This window comes from Rhinopithecus bieti, unplaced genomic scaffold, assembly GCF_001698545.2.
Source record: "Rhinopithecus bieti isolate Rb0 unplaced genomic scaffold, ASM169854v2 scaffold_3737, whole genome shotgun sequence".
NCBI classification, from domain to species: Eukaryota; Metazoa; Chordata; class Mammalia; order Primates; family Cercopithecidae; genus Rhinopithecus; species Rhinopithecus bieti.
In genome coordinates, this window is record NW_016804103.1 from 7,710 (window position 1) to 24,250 (window position 16,541).

At 42.4% G+C, this 16,541-nt stretch overlaps 1 protein-coding gene across 1 annotated transcript in view; it reads right to left on the minus strand.

Annotated features, from left to right (window-relative positions):
- The window catches only part of CWH43 (cell wall biogenesis 43 C-terminal homolog), a gene marked incomplete at its 3' end in the record, with an annotated part of 23,224 nt that extends 7,058 nt beyond the window's left edge, over positions 1-16,166 (minus strand). The window contains exons 1-6 of the mRNA XM_017864058.1: positions 15,947-16,166; positions 13,762-13,953; positions 10,879-10,999; positions 10,376-10,530; positions 7,656-7,857; positions 3,727-3,815 (exon numbers count right to left, since the gene is read on the minus strand). Of these exons, the coding sequence (XP_017719547.1) occupies positions 3,727-3,815; positions 7,656-7,857; positions 10,376-10,530; positions 10,879-10,999; positions 13,762-13,953; positions 15,947-15,989 (802 nt within the window). The remainder of the gene's footprint in view (positions 1-3,726; positions 3,816-7,655; positions 7,858-10,375; positions 10,531-10,878; positions 11,000-13,761; positions 13,954-15,946) is intronic.
- Positions 16,167-16,541: the final 375 nt, after the last annotated feature.

A 16,541-nucleotide genomic window follows, 5' to 3' on the forward strand; every position in this document is an offset into this window, starting at 1 on the left:
ACCTGGAATACTATGCAGCCATAAAAAAGGATGAGTTTGCGTCCTTTGTAGGGACATGGATGCAGCTGGAAACCATCATTCTTAGCAAACTATCACAAGAAGAGAAAACCAAACACCGCATGTTCTCACTCATAGGTGGGAACTGAACAATGAGATCACTTGGACTCGGGAAGGGGAACATCACACACTGGGGCCTATCATGGGGAGGGGGGAGGGGGGAAGGATTGCATTGGGGAGTTATACATGATATAAATGATGAATTGATGGGTGCTGACGAGTTGATGGGTGCAGCACACCAACATGGCACAAGTATACATATGCAACAAACCTGCACGTTATGCACATGTACCCTAGAACTTGAAGTATAATAAAAATAAATAAAATTTAAAAAAAGAAAAGTAAATAGTAAAAAAAAAAAAAAAAAAGAATAATATTGTTCTCTTTGTCTTACTACAGAGAATTATCTAGAGGGAATGAAAACATCTCTCAAATTTATCTTGACTGTTATCATTTTATTTCTATTTTAAATAGGCTCTACATCTTAAATCTGCCAAAATTGTACTGTTTAAGTAGGTTATAAATTCAAAATTAGAATTCAAATGCTACAAAAGGGACTTTCTGTCCCATCACCCATTAGTTCCCCTTAGTGAAGGCAACCAATCCAGTGTAAGCACTTACCTTTGTATCCTTCCAGAGATACTCTACACATACAAAGAAATATATATGTGCATGCATTTCCCTTCCTTTTTGTACACCAATGGTAGCATGTGATATGACTGTTAGTCACTTTACCTTTTTCACTTAACTGTATTCCTTAACTGCTTTTGTTTGAGCCTTCCCAATAATCTCCCCCAAACCTGTACAACATCAAAGACATCAAGTGGAAGTAATGGTAACTATTTCAATAACAGTTATAATAACTCACATATAAGTTTTCAATAAATCAAGTTTTCCATGTAGTAAAATTATCCGAACACTACAGTACAATGGGGTCCTATCAATGTGTTTACTATATCTAGCCTTTTTTAAAAATAGAACTCTGGCTTTACTAATTTAACTGCTATCAACATTTAAAGCACCTGTATCTTTGCTTGTATGAAATTGTTCAGTCACTGCCATAATTAATTTCATGCTGAGTCTCCAGTTGGGATTGTCAACTTAAACTGTACAGTGGGAAAACAGGATTCCTTTGGCCACAGCTTGGTTTATTGTGTGGTTTCCAGAGATGAATCACAGTGAAAAGTGGGCACCACCTCCAGACAATTAAGCTTGCGCTCCAACTTATTGCAAGTGAATAAGTGATCAGAAAGGAAAATGAAGCTGGTGAATTATGGCCCTGCTTTCTTCTACTGCAAACAGCCTTCTAGAAGCCTTAAATCTGCTTCTCTTAGAGTCTTTAAAGCTACTATTTAATACTCCAGAGAGACAGCAAAACTAGATTAGGTTTGACTCTCAAGGATATGACCTTACTTGTCTGGGGAAATAAGTATAACACTATAGGTTCACAGCTTTTCTGTTCTTTAACTGACAGTCTATTTCTCTGTGTTCTTAAGGTTAAAATGAAGCTGTTAACTACCTGCTCAATAAGCACTTTGCTTATACTTTATGAGAAAAGGCATGATATAAATGCTGAACAAATGCTCAATGCATTTCTTTTTCCTTTTCCAAGTTATATGCAGATTAAGAAGCTTCTGTATATGCTCAATGCAAACTCAGCATTGACAAATTTTCCTGGCTCTTTCCCTGAGGAATCTCACAAATAAACCCTCTGATGAGAAGAAAGATTACTCCCACGTACACACAAACCTCCACAGGCTCCAAATACAATGCCTATCAAAAACTACACGAGCAAGTACAAACAGCTCAACAAGACTGCAATAGTGTATTCACATAGCTCCAGGAGGAAGAGGACCTGGCTAACCTCATCGATTTAGCCATGTATCTGGATTACACATACATTTCCAGGCAAATGTGATGGCGCTTATGATGTACAGAAATTCACTTGTTATGTTGTCATCCTAAATCTTCTATTACTGATACAGTCTCTCAAACACAGCATCTAGTGTACCACTCTGAATCACCAGCTTAATTAACATGTATTAACAACATCTCATCTCTCTTCACATAAACCAAATATAGTATTTGCTATATAAACCAAATATAGTATTTGCTATATAATAAAGTGGTTTTTTTACTTAGAGTCAGCAAACCTGACTATAATCATTAAATACTGCCTTTTAAGGGAAAGGAGGAGGGCTGGCATAATTCTATTATAGGAAAATAAGTACAATGCTCCCTCCTCTTCACAAAGACTAGGGGAGAGGGAAGAGGGCGGCCCAAAACATGATTGTCTTCACTGATACTTCTGGGGTCTTAAAGGGTGTAACTGGGAAAAGATGGGTCAGGTCTTTGAGTAAGCAGACATGGACCCTAAAACTGGGTGGAAGGCTGGGAGCTCCACTGTTACATGTAAAGGAGAAAGGGAAATGGAGCTTCATCATGGAATTCTAAAGGGCATTTTTGAAACACAGAAAAGCAAGGAATCTTGAAGAGTGAAAGAAGTCTGGCAATTAGCAACATGGCAATGCACGGCCCTCATCTCCTCAGTAAAATCTGCTATTCATGAGAATTACTTAACGGGTCCACTCTATCCATCAGGTGAGGGATCGCCTAAGAACTCTGACTTGACCACTACCCAATCTATGCACCTATACACTGCTAGTGAGAGTGGAAATTAATCTAACAATTTTGGAAAACAGTGTGAAAATTCCCCAAAACAGAATCACCATTTGACCTAGCAATCCCATTACTGGGTACGTACCCAAAGGAATATAAATTGTTCTACCATAAAGACACATGCACGCATATGTTCATTGCAGCGCTATTCGCAGTAGCAAAGACATGGAATCAACCTAAATGCCCATCAATGGTAAAATGGATAAAGAAAATGTGGTAATATACACCATGGAATACTACGCAGTTATAAAAAAGAATGAGATCATACCCTTTGCAGGAACATGGATGGAGCTGGGAAAAGATGGGTCAGGTCTTTGAGGCCATTATCCTTAGCAAACTAATGGAGGAACAGAAAACCAAATGCTACATGTTCTCATTAAGTGGGAACTGAATGATAAGAACACATGGACACAAAGAGGGGAACAACAGACACTGGGGTCTACCAGAGGAGGGTAGAAGGAGAGAGAAGATCAGGAAGAATAACGGGTACTAGGCTTATTACCTGGGTAACAAAATAATCTGTACAACAAGCCCCCATTGCACAAGTTTACTTATATAACAAACCTACATATGTACCCCTGAACTTAAAAATTATCAATCAATCAATCTCACTTGTACCCCATAAATTTATACAAATAAAATTTTTTTAATTAAAAATCAAGAATTTGTATGAATCTGCTACTTAACACATGTGCCTTGTTTATGTATTTTTAAGAGTAGGTAGTATTATGGTAGTGTAGTCCAGGAAAGCAGCACAGCCACAGGAGGAAGGGGAGGCGGAGGTAGAAGGAAGCAGGAACTCAGAGCAAGCAGTCACCAGTGACCTTGGTGACATCTGCGTTATAGTTGCTGCTGCTGGTTGCAACAGCCCATTTGGCCACAGTACATATTTATATGGTTGTACCTACTTTCAGTTGAGTTGTGCATGCTTGTAAACAAACTGGATAACCAAGCTCAGTGATGGTCTATCTGCAGGTAAATTCCACATACCTGTAACCCACCAGATCAAACCAGCACCACGAAACCATGAACAAGCTGGAAGCATTAATCCACTTGCCAAGCACAGCAGTACTGCACCTCTGTGAAAAAGGACATGCTCTGAGACATGTGACATTAGTAATATTTCATCATCCCGAATATAAAATAGAAATATACCTCCCACCTCTGGTTACATATAAGAAATAATGTGTGTGGAACAACCGGTGAGATCATGAGAGCCCACTGGGAGCCAATATTATACACATTCAGAACAGAGAAGGAATAAAAACTCCGCCATGAGATCAATGCTATCTGCCAACTTATCATGTAAACGCAGTAACCAAGCTTTCTCAGACTATTAAAGTGCAGTCCATGTTGGTCATGTAACATTTTAAATGACTCTGCCAAGAACAAAAAGAAAAACTCATTGGAATGGTTTCTATTTAGTTTGCTTTTTTTTCTTTCTTTCCTCTACCTCAATACTGCTCTTGCCTAGAGTCTCTGCCTTCCCAAGACCAGTGTCAGTTTGTCAGTGTGTCTTTTAAAACAACCACAAATGATTTTATTATTTTGCTATTTTGGCAAAAAGTTGCAAAAGGAGGAAAAAAGAAATATAACTAAACTTTAGAAGGAAACCCAGAAATAATAATAGCTAGAACATAGGACTCATTTAAGTAGCTGTCACATAAATTAGGTTCAAAAACATAGCATACACTATATACTAGGCACTATTTTAAGATTTTCCCCTGTAATTATTATTCATTTAATTCTCATGCACCTGTAAGGTAAATGCTAATATAATCCCCATTTTGCAGAGGAGAATACTGGGGGAAAGAGCACATAAGTAACCTGCTTGAGGTCAAACACAGTAGCCCACATAGGACTAAGAATCTGAAATGGTCCTCAGGCTCTGAGGTGAGGCTCGTAGCCGTATTACTACCTGCTTCTACCTGTGTAAGAATGACCCTGGGGCTACAGAAGACCAGATGTGAGAAGAGGCCATGAAGGACAGTGTGGGTATTTTTCTACTGCCAAATCAACAACAAATATTTTTGAGTGCCCACCATGTGCCAGGCTCTGTTCTAGGTGTTTGGGATGCATCAATGAACAACGATCCCTTTCTCCCATAGAGCTCACATTCCGGTGGGGGAGACTTATAATAAACACCATTAATAAATAATGCAGATAGGGCCAGGCAGAGCGACTCATGACGGTAATACCAGCACTTTGGGAGGCAGAGGTGGGAGGACCGTTTGAGGTCAGGAGTTTGAGACCAGCCTGGACAAAATAGTGAGACCTAATAATAATGAAGATTATCAGAAGGCAGAAAGTGCTACAGAACACTAAGAGTGATGAGGTCACTAGTGTTGGCGTGGGCTAAGGAGAAGCCAGAACATGTGACCAAGACACAGTTTGTCCTCCCTTGTCCTCCCAGGGCCACAGACGACACTGCTCCTTTGGTTTCCCAAGGCCTTTCAGCACCTTCGGGGCCTCCCTCTCACCTTTTCCCCATCAAACATACCTATGAACCATTTCCTTAAGTATAATCTGGTGAATTTCAGAAAGCAATTCCTACTGTGATGAGGGTGAGCGATGATGGTCTAACGCAACATTTCTCAAGCTGGTTCTGAGAAACACGCCTACTCTGTCAGGTATTAATAGATGTTCTAAAGGAGAATTCCATGTTCAAATAACTTTGGGAAACCTCCAAACGTCTCTAATATGCTGATATGCACTGTGAAGTACAAAGAAAGGAAGATTGAAATGTACTATTTCCTCAACCTATTTGATGTAGAAGCATTTTCTTTTTCTCATTAACATCTCAAGAAACCAGCATCTCACAGGGAAGACGCTGTGTCTTCCCAAACCAGCACAGTTTGGGAAATGCTGGTCTTGTGAGTTGCATTTCCATCTTCAATGTCTCACTCTAACATACAGGATTAGGAAATGTCTGAAAAGCAAACCCTCATTTTATATATGTGAGAAAGTTTCCCCCTGAAGTTTAGTTACATTCTTCTTGTGAGAAAGGCAAGGCCAGGGATGTAACATGATTGGCCCAGAGTTGAATGGTGAGTTTCTCCTGGCTACCAGGACTCACCATTTACAATTAAAATTCTTCCTTTACTCTGCCACAAAACATATGCTTGTTCTCACAAGTAACTCTGGAAACTAAGCTTTAACACGTAGGAATAAACTTCTTCCTTCCCCTCTGTCCTTTTGTTCCTTTCTTTCTTCTCTGCCTTCCTCCCAGATATGGAGGAAGATACAGACTCTAAATGAAATAATATTTTCAAACGTCCTTGTTCAGTACTTGACACAGAGTAAGCAATCAATATTCATTCATTTTCCCATTCCCTGCCCTCAAGGGGCTTAGTATCTGGACAGGAAGAAAGACATTTTTTAAAATCTGTAATACAGAATAATAAAGTTTCTAACAGATACATATATATGTGTGTGTGTGTACACACATATATAACACATACACAAAAATTGATTGATTCAAAGTATTATAGTATGTGGCATAAAGAAGGGATCCCCTGTAGTAATAAGAGAAGAATTCACAGAGAAATGTTTGAGCTGGGTTTTGAAGGGAGTAGGGCTTACCAGGACATCAAGACAGTAAAGCAAGCCCAGGCAGTGGGGGGACTGGAAGAGTTTGGCACTTCCAGAGAACCGCAAGTGGGTTTGGCTCAGGTGAAGCAGGAGGATAAGATTAGAACGCATTTGGAAAGGTAAGTAGGGGACCAGATCCTGCCTCATGTGGGAGAATTAGGGGCAGTATTTTCCCAGTGTATTGTGGGGGAAACTGCTGAGAGCTTATGAGTAAAGGAGTGGTGGAATCAGATTTGCATTTTACAGAGATCATTCTGGAGCCATGTGGAGAAGATTCTGCTAAAGAGAGACAATTAGGAGACAACAGTAATAGCCTGAATGAAAAAATGGTGAGGACTCCACTAAGGCAGATGTGCTTAGGGATAGAGAGGAAGGGTTTAATCTAAAAGAAGTCACAGAACTGAGTTGGAGAAAATGAGGAAGATGGAGAATTCTGGGCGAACTCTTGGTTTCAGGTTTGGATAATGAGGTGGACAGACAAAGTGGACCTGGGCATGGGGGAAGAAGAACATGCGTGGAGGACTGGGAAATACTGAGTTCAGATTTGGACAGGCTGAGGTTGACAAGCCTGTGGGATATGCCCAGATCCCTGCTGGGGAAAGATCCAGTAGGCAGCTGCATGCCTTCAATTGTAAGAATTGAGCACTACAAGAGAGAAAAGATATCGGAGGCAGATCTTTTAAGAGTTGCTCCAATTTTTTTGCAAGAAGAGATGGAGCCAGTTACAAGAGAAAGATGTGTCAGGAAGAGTAGAGAGAGGGTTAATAAGGACAAAACACAAGGACCAGCACTTGACTCCAGACTACTAACTCCCTGTGTGTCCCACGGCTGGAACAAGAAAGTACCAGAAGATGCAGGGATCTCCTGGGGCTGCCCTCCTTCGCTGAGAATAGAGATCTGTGCCCCAGGCAGTCAACCTAGTCTCCTCAGGGGACTGTGGTCTTGTCCTACTAAATGCCCATAACCATAACCAGAGGGTCTGGAGGAAATGGCCAGGGAGTGCTGCTCCTCTCCCGCCACTGAGAATGTTCTTCTGTGCAAGCATTCCTCGGGATGTCTATGCTGAAGCTCTGGAAACCTCTTATTTAGCTGTGAGCAACCATTGGGCCTCCCACATCTACTTTTCAGCAATCCTTCTGCACAGGGGAAAAGACCCTTCCAGTGCCTTTCTCTCCAGAGCACACAATAATTTCATGCCATATTCTGATATCTAGGGAGAGTGGGTATGAAATATCTGGCTAGCACAGACCTAGCTGTCTGACAAAGGAGGCATTGCTTTCTCCAGGTATAACTGCCAATTTTGTGATTGCTTTCAAATCCAAACTCACCCAAATGGGTTAGGATCTGGCCCTGGATGTGGATGCCCACTCACTGCCCATCTGGAAACAAGAGAGACTTCTCCAAAAACCCAGTGGGTGAGGAACACAAGGCTACCAAAGGCAGCCCCTGCCAGCAGCCAGCTGGGTCTAGAGGCCATCCCCGTGGCTGCCTCGCCAGTCTTCTTTTCTTCAGGTTTACTGCAGTCACCATCTAGAATTTAAAAATACATATATGGAAAAAGTTTAGTTATATGGAAATTTGCACCCTATATTTAGCAGACATTAAGGAAGAAATGGTATTTGGCTTCAAGAAGCTTACTTCAGAAGAGGAGATGAGACATGCAACTAAACTACGAAGCTAAACATGCTGACAGCTATTTAGTGGGAGAGATAATTCCATGCAGGCCAGATAAGGAATGGTTTAAGGGAGAAAAGGCATTTTGGAATTCAACAGGTGAAAATGCAGAAAATTATTTGCTTCATGTGAAGTTAAGGCATTGCAGAAAAAGTGTCCGAGAACAAATGTACAAATTGAGTGGAACATTTCCAGTACACAGGCTGCTTCCTCCCAAAGAACAGGGCTGTCATCTAACCCTCTGTGGATGCAGTGCATTGATTGAGCAGCCACTGTGCACCAACCCCTCTTCCGAGCCCTGTATATTGACTTTATATTAACTCATTTAACTTTCACAACAACTTTATGAGGTAGGCTCTACTATTAATCCTATTTTACAGATTAGAAAACAGGGCAGGATGCAGTGGCTCGTGCCTGTAATCCCTGTACTTTGGGAGGCCGAGACGAGTGGATCACCTGAGGTCAGGAGTTTGAAACCAGCCTGGTCAACATGGTGAAACCTGTCTGTACTAAAAATACAAAAAAAAAAAAAAAAAAAAATTAGCCAGGCACAGTAGCAGACACCTGTAATCCCAGCTACTCGGGAGGCAGAGTCAGGAAAATCACTTGAACCTGGGAGGTGGGGGTTGCAGTGAGCCGAGATTGCAACACTGCACTCCAGCCCAGGAAACAAGAGTGAAACTCAGTCTCAAAAACAAGAAAACAGACCCAGAGAGATCAGGTAGCCTTTCCAAGTTCACACAGCTAATAAAGAGAACCTAGGAACCTGGGATTGGAGCTTAGGCATTGTAGCTCCTTGGTACTATTTAGCCAAGAGGTCCAATTCATCACAGTAATGACTTTACACACAAAACTGTAACAACTGGAGAAGATGCCAGCAGGAGGACTCCTTCATAGAAATAGAGAGAGCATATTGGGCAGACACTTTGTGACCCCCATCCTACCCTCTACAGGATGGAAGGAAGGTCTTAGGGTCTGACTGTATGACTGGCAGTCTAATTTCCCAAGAAAGCTTCTCTGACATTAACAGGATCAGAGGGAGGAGGGGCAGAGCTGAGAGCAGTGGGGATGGGATGGAGTGGGGGAGGGCGGTAGTGACAGAAGGGAGGCCAGGGGTATGGGGGCTGAGCAGAGAGTTTTGAGGAAAAAGAGCCATCTAAACTGAATTTGCTGAGTGAAATGCAGTGTATGACAGTGGGTGACCCCACCCCCACACAGGACCCAACAAATCTTCAAAGGAAACTACAAAAAATACTTGGTATGCTCAGATAGGCTGAGAAGGTGCATGATGAACAGTCAGTTTTATAAAGAAAGGCACAGAGCAGAAATGGAGGAAGGGACTGCCAGCCAGGAACTGGGTCACATACATTTAAAACAGAGGCCAGATAGAAGAAAAGTCAGGAAATGTGAACAGTACCCTGAAGTTCAGATCTTTATCAAGCTGTACCTGTGAAATGGGCTGCCCGAGTCTCTGCCTCTAGATATGAATGTAAAACATATGTTAGGGGACCAGACCAAGTTCTAAGTCTTCTGCTATTAATATCATGTGGTCAATTTACTGACATAATTTCCCTCTATTCTCATTTCATGCCAAACTAGGGGGCACAGGGGAAATTATACAAGCACTTTGTTTGTGGTGAGCCGATACCCTCTAAACTTCCATTAATCTGTGATATTTCACCTTGTAGTTACAGAACAGTGACTCACTGAGAGTTACACAAAAAGCTAGGAGCAAGTTAACTAGAATCCACTAATACTTCTCCCTTCTTTTTAGAAGAGTCTCGGGTTGGTTTATAAAACAAACTCCAAGCTGGGCATGTTTCTGTGTCAGAGAAAGCTGGCCCCTGGGAGATACAGGTGATTGGAAAGTTGGTATGCATATGCAAGGTTTCCTTTCTTTTCAAGTCTTAGATTTGGAGCTTCAGACCTCTGGAAGAAAAAAACACAGGAAGTTCCAGGGACAGCTATAGGTCACAGAAACTTTCCTTAGTGTTACAGATGTACTGGGTCAGTGTGGAGGTGGAGGATGGAGAATCCCATCCTAGACAGCCCTGACCAGGGGGAAGGAGGAGGAAGACAGAGCCGAATGAGAGCTGGGGTATAAGGCCTGGTTCCCGTCTCCCACTGCCACGGTGCTACAAACCAGTGATGGTATTTTATTTTCACCCTCTGTCTGTACAGGCAAGGAAAATGTGCCTCCTGCTTAGCAAATAGCCCACTGGTTGCACCAATTATTATTTCAGAGGAAGAAAAAGCTGAAATATAGATATAATGCAGAAAGATTACTTTTATAGATTTTCTTTCCAAGATGTGGAACATTCACATAGGAAATGTAAGCTCTGCAAAAGAGAAAATTCCAAAGTTACTATATTACCTGTGCCAATACGATCAAGTGTGGCTATGGCACTTAATGTCAGTATCACTTTGTTGGACATCTGATAACTCCAGACTGGGTTTAGTGAAGTGTACCATATGCGTAGAACAACAAGAACAATCTGTCCTAAAATGAATCCCCAAATTCTGAGGTACCTGTAAGTGCAAAAGTATTTTTAAACACTTTTTATGTGGACTCAATGTACTATGTCCATCATGAATTTCACAGTTTCATAGAATAAGTAGCTGAAATAGTCTTGTTGGTAATCTGCAATAATGAACGTGACTTAGCCTCTATATAGCAACTTAAGCAACTTGCTATAATTCTTTAATTTTCAAAACCTTATTGAGATTGATGGCAAGTGTTCACGTCCTTGTTTTGGGAAAAGGAAAAAAAGGAGACTTCAACAAGACCGTATGGAAGGTAAAAACTATAACCTGGAACTCCTGGCCCCAGGTTTCCCTTTGGTAACTGACTATAAGTACATGAAACATTAACCATACCTTTGCAAACGACTTCCTGACCACCAAGTCACAGCTTGCACTATCAGCGAGGAAGACACCCCAAGTGCAAGAATCATCAGTCGAAGTTTGGCATTTGGAGCCTGGAATGAGGCTATGCTGCCTACAAACAAAATAGGGAGAGCTAAGCAGTCCTGGCAAGCATGGATTGGAACTCCATAATCTGCATTTGATGAATGTTATCTGATACCATCTTTATACTCAAGAAGACATAGTTGATGTATAATTTTATATATGTATTTAAAATTTTTATTGAAATACAATTCACATATCATAAAAGTCACCATGTTAAAATATACAATTCAATGATTTTAGTATACTCATAAAGTTGTGCAACAATCACCACTATCAAATTCCAGAAAAATTTCATCACCCCAAGAAGAAGCCACATCCCCATTAGCAGGTCACTTCTCATTCCCTTCTCTCCACATCCCCTAGCCTCTGGCAACCACTAATCTATTTTCTGTCTCTACGAATTTTTCCTGTTCTGGACATTTCATATTAAAGTGTACAATATGTGGCCTTTTGTGACTGCCTTCTTTCTCTTACCATAATGTTTTCAGGGTGCATCCAGGTTGTAGCATGTATCAGTGTTTCATTACTTCTCATAGCTACATAATATTCCATTGCATGTATATACTACATTTTGTTTATCCATGTATCAGTTGATGGGCATTTAGGTTGTTTCCATTTTGTGGCTCTCATGAATAATGCTGCTATGAAGATTTGTGTATAAGTTTATGTGTGAACAGATGCTTCTGTTTTTCTTGGGTATATACCAAGGAATAGAGTTGTTAGATCATATGATAACTGTTTCTGTTACACTTTGCCAAAGCAGCTGTGCCATTTTACATTTCTTACATTTCTACCAGTAATGTGTGAAGGTTCCCATTTCTCCACATCCTTGCCAACACTTATTATTGTCTGTCTTTTTTGATTATAGCCATCCTGGTGGGTCAAAAATAATCTAAATTGATAGGAGTATGAACTGGTTTAATTAACCTAGAGTATCTGAGGTGCCAGAAGTGAGATGGCATGTAACGCTCATACCCTCTCTGTATTTATATAAGAATATCTCAGGACTCTAAAAACAAAGTTGTTTCATGTCCTTAAGAAGCATTTGAAGGGAGTTTTAAAGCAAGTCATGGCTTACTTCAGCCTCTGTTTAGCAAAAACAAAGCTCAATGGTCACCTGGAGCAGCATTTAGCAGAGATTGGCCACTTCCTCCTCAACTCTGAGTAATGTTCCCTACCTATTTCATATTTCCAAATATAATTCTACTTCTGCTCAAGGTGATAGGTTTTCATGGAGGAAGAAAGTGAAAAGAGAACAGGAAGCATAGAAATAAAATAGAATATCTACCCCAAACTTATTTTATATCACATCCCTTACAGTCACCAGAAGTTACTGGGCCAAAAATGGATTAAAGTAATGGAAACTGTCCGAGTTTCCACTCAGTCTGTGGATGTATAGGTAAGGTCAACATAGGCAGCACCAAAGGTGACAAGAAAGTATCACCTATGAGATCACTCCCATAAAATCAACCTGAAGTGTGATAAGAAAATGAATCTTGCAAGACTCAGAGCTATGGTGGGTCATGGAAGGATACTGTAAGCCAATGCCATTTGAAATCAATTACTATATACTCAGTTCAGGATAGGAAACTTAATTTGTTATTTCTGGAGCTGAAAAGTTCAAGACCATTTGACACGTCTTTCAATTCCTATGGACACCAACTTTGTAAAGGGCACACTTTTCAGGAGTTTTTACCACTATCCTTCTGAGTCTGAGTTGTTTTAAAAACAAGAGCTCTAGGCCATGAGCAGTGGCTCACACCTATAATCTCAGCACTGTGGGAGGCCAGGGAGAATGGCTTGAGCTCAGGAGTTCGAGACCAGCTGAGCAACATAGCGAGACTTCATCTTTACTGACACAAAACAAAACAAGAGCTCTATACCTTTGTGGGGATCCACAGAAGTCAATGCACTGACTGTGTTGTGCCTTCAGAAAAGCGATGGCAGTGTCGTAGTGAAATGTCACCATGCAACACATGACTGTGAGTATATCTGCAGGATATATTTCTAGAAGTAGAATTTCTGGTGAAATGTGCTTATTTGTAATTTTGATAATACTACTAAATTATTCTCCATAGAGGTTGTGCCAATGGACACGCACCAGCAATGTATGAGTGCCTGTTTCCCCACCCTGACTGCACAGTGCAGTCAGACTATTCTTTGCTGATCTACTTGTCAAACTATAGATAAGCATATCTGTATGTGTATAATTTATGATCTATACATTTGATTCCATTTTTAATCAAATCATTGTATTTCCTTTCCAGTGAATTGATCAGATCCTGTGCCCCCTTTTCTATTGAGTTGTTGGTCTCTTTTATTATTGGTTTGTGGGAACTCTATATATTACAGAAATTAGCCCTTTGGAAGAGTTGCAAGTATTTTTCCTAGTTTCTTGTTTGACTGCTTACTGTGGTGTTTGTCATCATAATCTTCACATTTCTTGTGAATTATTATTTAACAAACTTTTAAAATGGCTCCTGAGTGTTATGTCACAGATGGAAAGAAAACACAATATATTCAAGAGTTGATCAGTTATTTAAAGTATCTTTCCCCTACTCATTTCAATGATTTTAGGTCTTTCTAGTCTGGCAAAACATTGTAAATGTAAAACACATTGACTTTCAGTCTAGTCTTCCAATTACTAAAGCTCTTCTTAGGTAGTGGTAAGGGAAAAAGAAATATTTGATTTTTTAAATTCAAACATTTAGCTTTCAAAGAACAGTCTACATAATCTCACTTGATTTTTAACTAAAACAAAAAAATTAAAGAAACTCTTTTAAATCTTACCAACAGTGATCATCCTCAGCAGGGTTAGCATCCACTTCTTGTTAACCAATTTCCAGAAAGGAGTAATTGTTAGGAATATTGGAGAAAGGAACGCTATACTAAAACCTTCAAGCCCAGTGAGTTCTAGTGTTTGCAAAGGAAAGTAATAGATCATCGGTCCCAGGTCATGGTAGAGAGACCAAGAAATATATCCTACAAAAAAAAAAAGTTAAAGAGAGAAAGTGTAACTTCGGCATTGTTTCTAACAATAGCCCTATCCCTCCACTCCAGCCACTAGGGCTGGCCATTCTTCTTTATGACTCTGGCCTGAACTGGGTTCCAGTTGTTTCCACTGACAGGAAACAAAACAAGAGCACTACACCTGTGTAGGGATTCGCAGAACTCGCTGCACTGACTGTGTTGTGCCTTAAGAGACCGACGGACAGAAAAGTGATGGCAATTTCCTAGTGAAATGTCAATATGTAATGCATGACTCTGAGTATACCCGTAGGATATATTCCCAGAAGTGAAATTTCTGGTGAAACGTACGTATTCCCCCCCTCCTCACATCAGGCCCTGGTAGAGGATGGCTTCCTGCTGCCATGAGTCTCTCAGCATCCCTTGCTTGTTCCTTGCCTATATGGCTGTAGACAATCTCTTTATTAAGTCCTATTCATTTGGACCATCTGAGTTGAATTTGGCTTCCCGTCAGGACCCTGACTGACAAAATTTTCTTACCTACATTGTCCCCTGTATAATGAAAAATATTGTGAGAGTCCAAAAGGGCAGCAAGCAGCAGGACTCCTTCCTGCAACCCCAGACTACACCCAAAACACTTGAGTGAGGCAGCAGTCATTCCCTTGAGTAGACCATTTTCAGTCCAAACCTTAGGAGGCAGTGCAGGGTAGTGGAATACCCAGATCTGAAGTAAGTTGCACCTCTGCCGACAACCGCTGTATAATCTTGAGCAATGATGATAATTAACGCTATGGGCACTTGCCACGCACTAGGATTGGTGCTAAGTATTAAACACGGAACATCTGTCTCATTCCTTATACAGCCCCCTATGCTATGAGATGGCTAGTATTTCCACTCGCCTCTTATAAATGCAAAAACTAACTAAGAAAGAACAAAACAACAAGCAAAACCCTGAGACTCAGAAAGATAAATGAGTACCTAAGGTTACACAAGTAGCAAACGTCAGAGTTGCCATAACTCTAAGCAGCCTGGGTCCAAAGGTAGCCCCTCTAACTACTAGGTGTGGGAACTTTCTGCCAACTGACTTTCCAACTCCGCTTCTTAGTCTGCAAAACTTTCAACCCCTTCAGAGTTGTTGGGAGGATTAACTGAGATCAAGTGCACTGAGTACTAGCACCTGAGGTACTTATTGAATGCTAGGCACTGTACATCTCCCAACTTATAGATACAGGCTGAGCCAGAAAAAAAAATAATAATCTGAAGCCCTCCTGAGAATTACTAGCTCCCAGAAAATCAAGTTCTCAGGAAGGCGCCCCACCCACACCAGAGGGATCTTTGTTTTGTAACGAACCTGGGATTCCAGCAATATCCCAAATGTTTGTCTGGGAACTTTGATTTTATTACTCACACAGCTCCGACAGAATTACACCAATAAAATTGTCCTTGGGATTTTGTAAAGCTGGTGAGAGAGCACATGAGACTCGAGTCCGATGTTTTTCGCCAAATGCCCAAGTGTGCAGCCGACACCGGGGCCACTTGTCCTGGGCCCAGCCCACGGCAGCAGCTGCCGCCGGGTGTTCACCTACAGCTCCTGGGGAAAACGGGTGCCCCTTTCCTTCTGAATTTTAAAGTTCAGCACTGAATTGTATTAAGTTAAACTTAAGGGCCACGAGTGGGGGTCTTTGGGGACTATACCGGCCTCGCCGGGTCAAGGCCGACAGGAGGGGAATTCGCGCTCCTTGGGCACAAACCCAGAGCTGCTGGGAACTCGGGCGACGGCGTCTTCTGCGGGCGCCTCGCAAACTCAGTTTGAGGACTTCCATCTAGGTCTTTTCCTTTATTCCCTTCAGTAGGAAAAGTTCCCAGGGGACGATAAGCATCTCCACTCTGGGCACGGAGCGCCCTTTTCCTCCTACCCGAACTCAGCCAACCTGGCCTAGCACCGCGGCTCTGGACAGGGCCGGGAGAGCTGGCACCAGCAAACGCGCTGGGAGGCGCTTCGGCTTACCCAGCAGCGACTCCAAGAGGATTTCTCTCCACAGCGAGGGCATCGCCGCGGCGCTGGGCAGCGCTTTCCGGGAAAGCCGTGCGGGCCGGGCCTGCTGCCCTAGTCCTGCGCCCCCAGGTCCCCGCAGCCGCGTCCTCCCGTACCTGCGTCCGCGCACCTTGTCCCCGCGTCCCCTTGCCAAGCGAGCCCCAACAAGCTGTCCCACTTGCTGAACCGAGGCGGGGTGGGGCCGGTCCGCCCGCCCCTTCCCGACCACACCTAGCCTTACCTGCCCGAGCCTGGCCTGGCCTGGCGCCACCTGTGCGCGTTGCGCCACCTCGGGAGCCTCTGGTCCCCGCCTTCGCCCACTCGGCGCGAGTCCCAGCGGCACCCTTGGCCGGCGCAGGGGACTTGCGTCTCGACTCTGACTCTGCTATCTGGCCAGAACCCGGAGCAGCCCCGGGGATGTAGCGCTGCCAGAACCCAGGAGGGAGCGAACAAATGCAACTCCGGACCAGCGGTACCCTTGTTTAGACAAGGCCCAAAGGGGTGCGCCGCGAGAAGAAAGTAGACAGGAAGGACCGCTGGAGACCCAGATTGGGACCCTGGAGGAGCA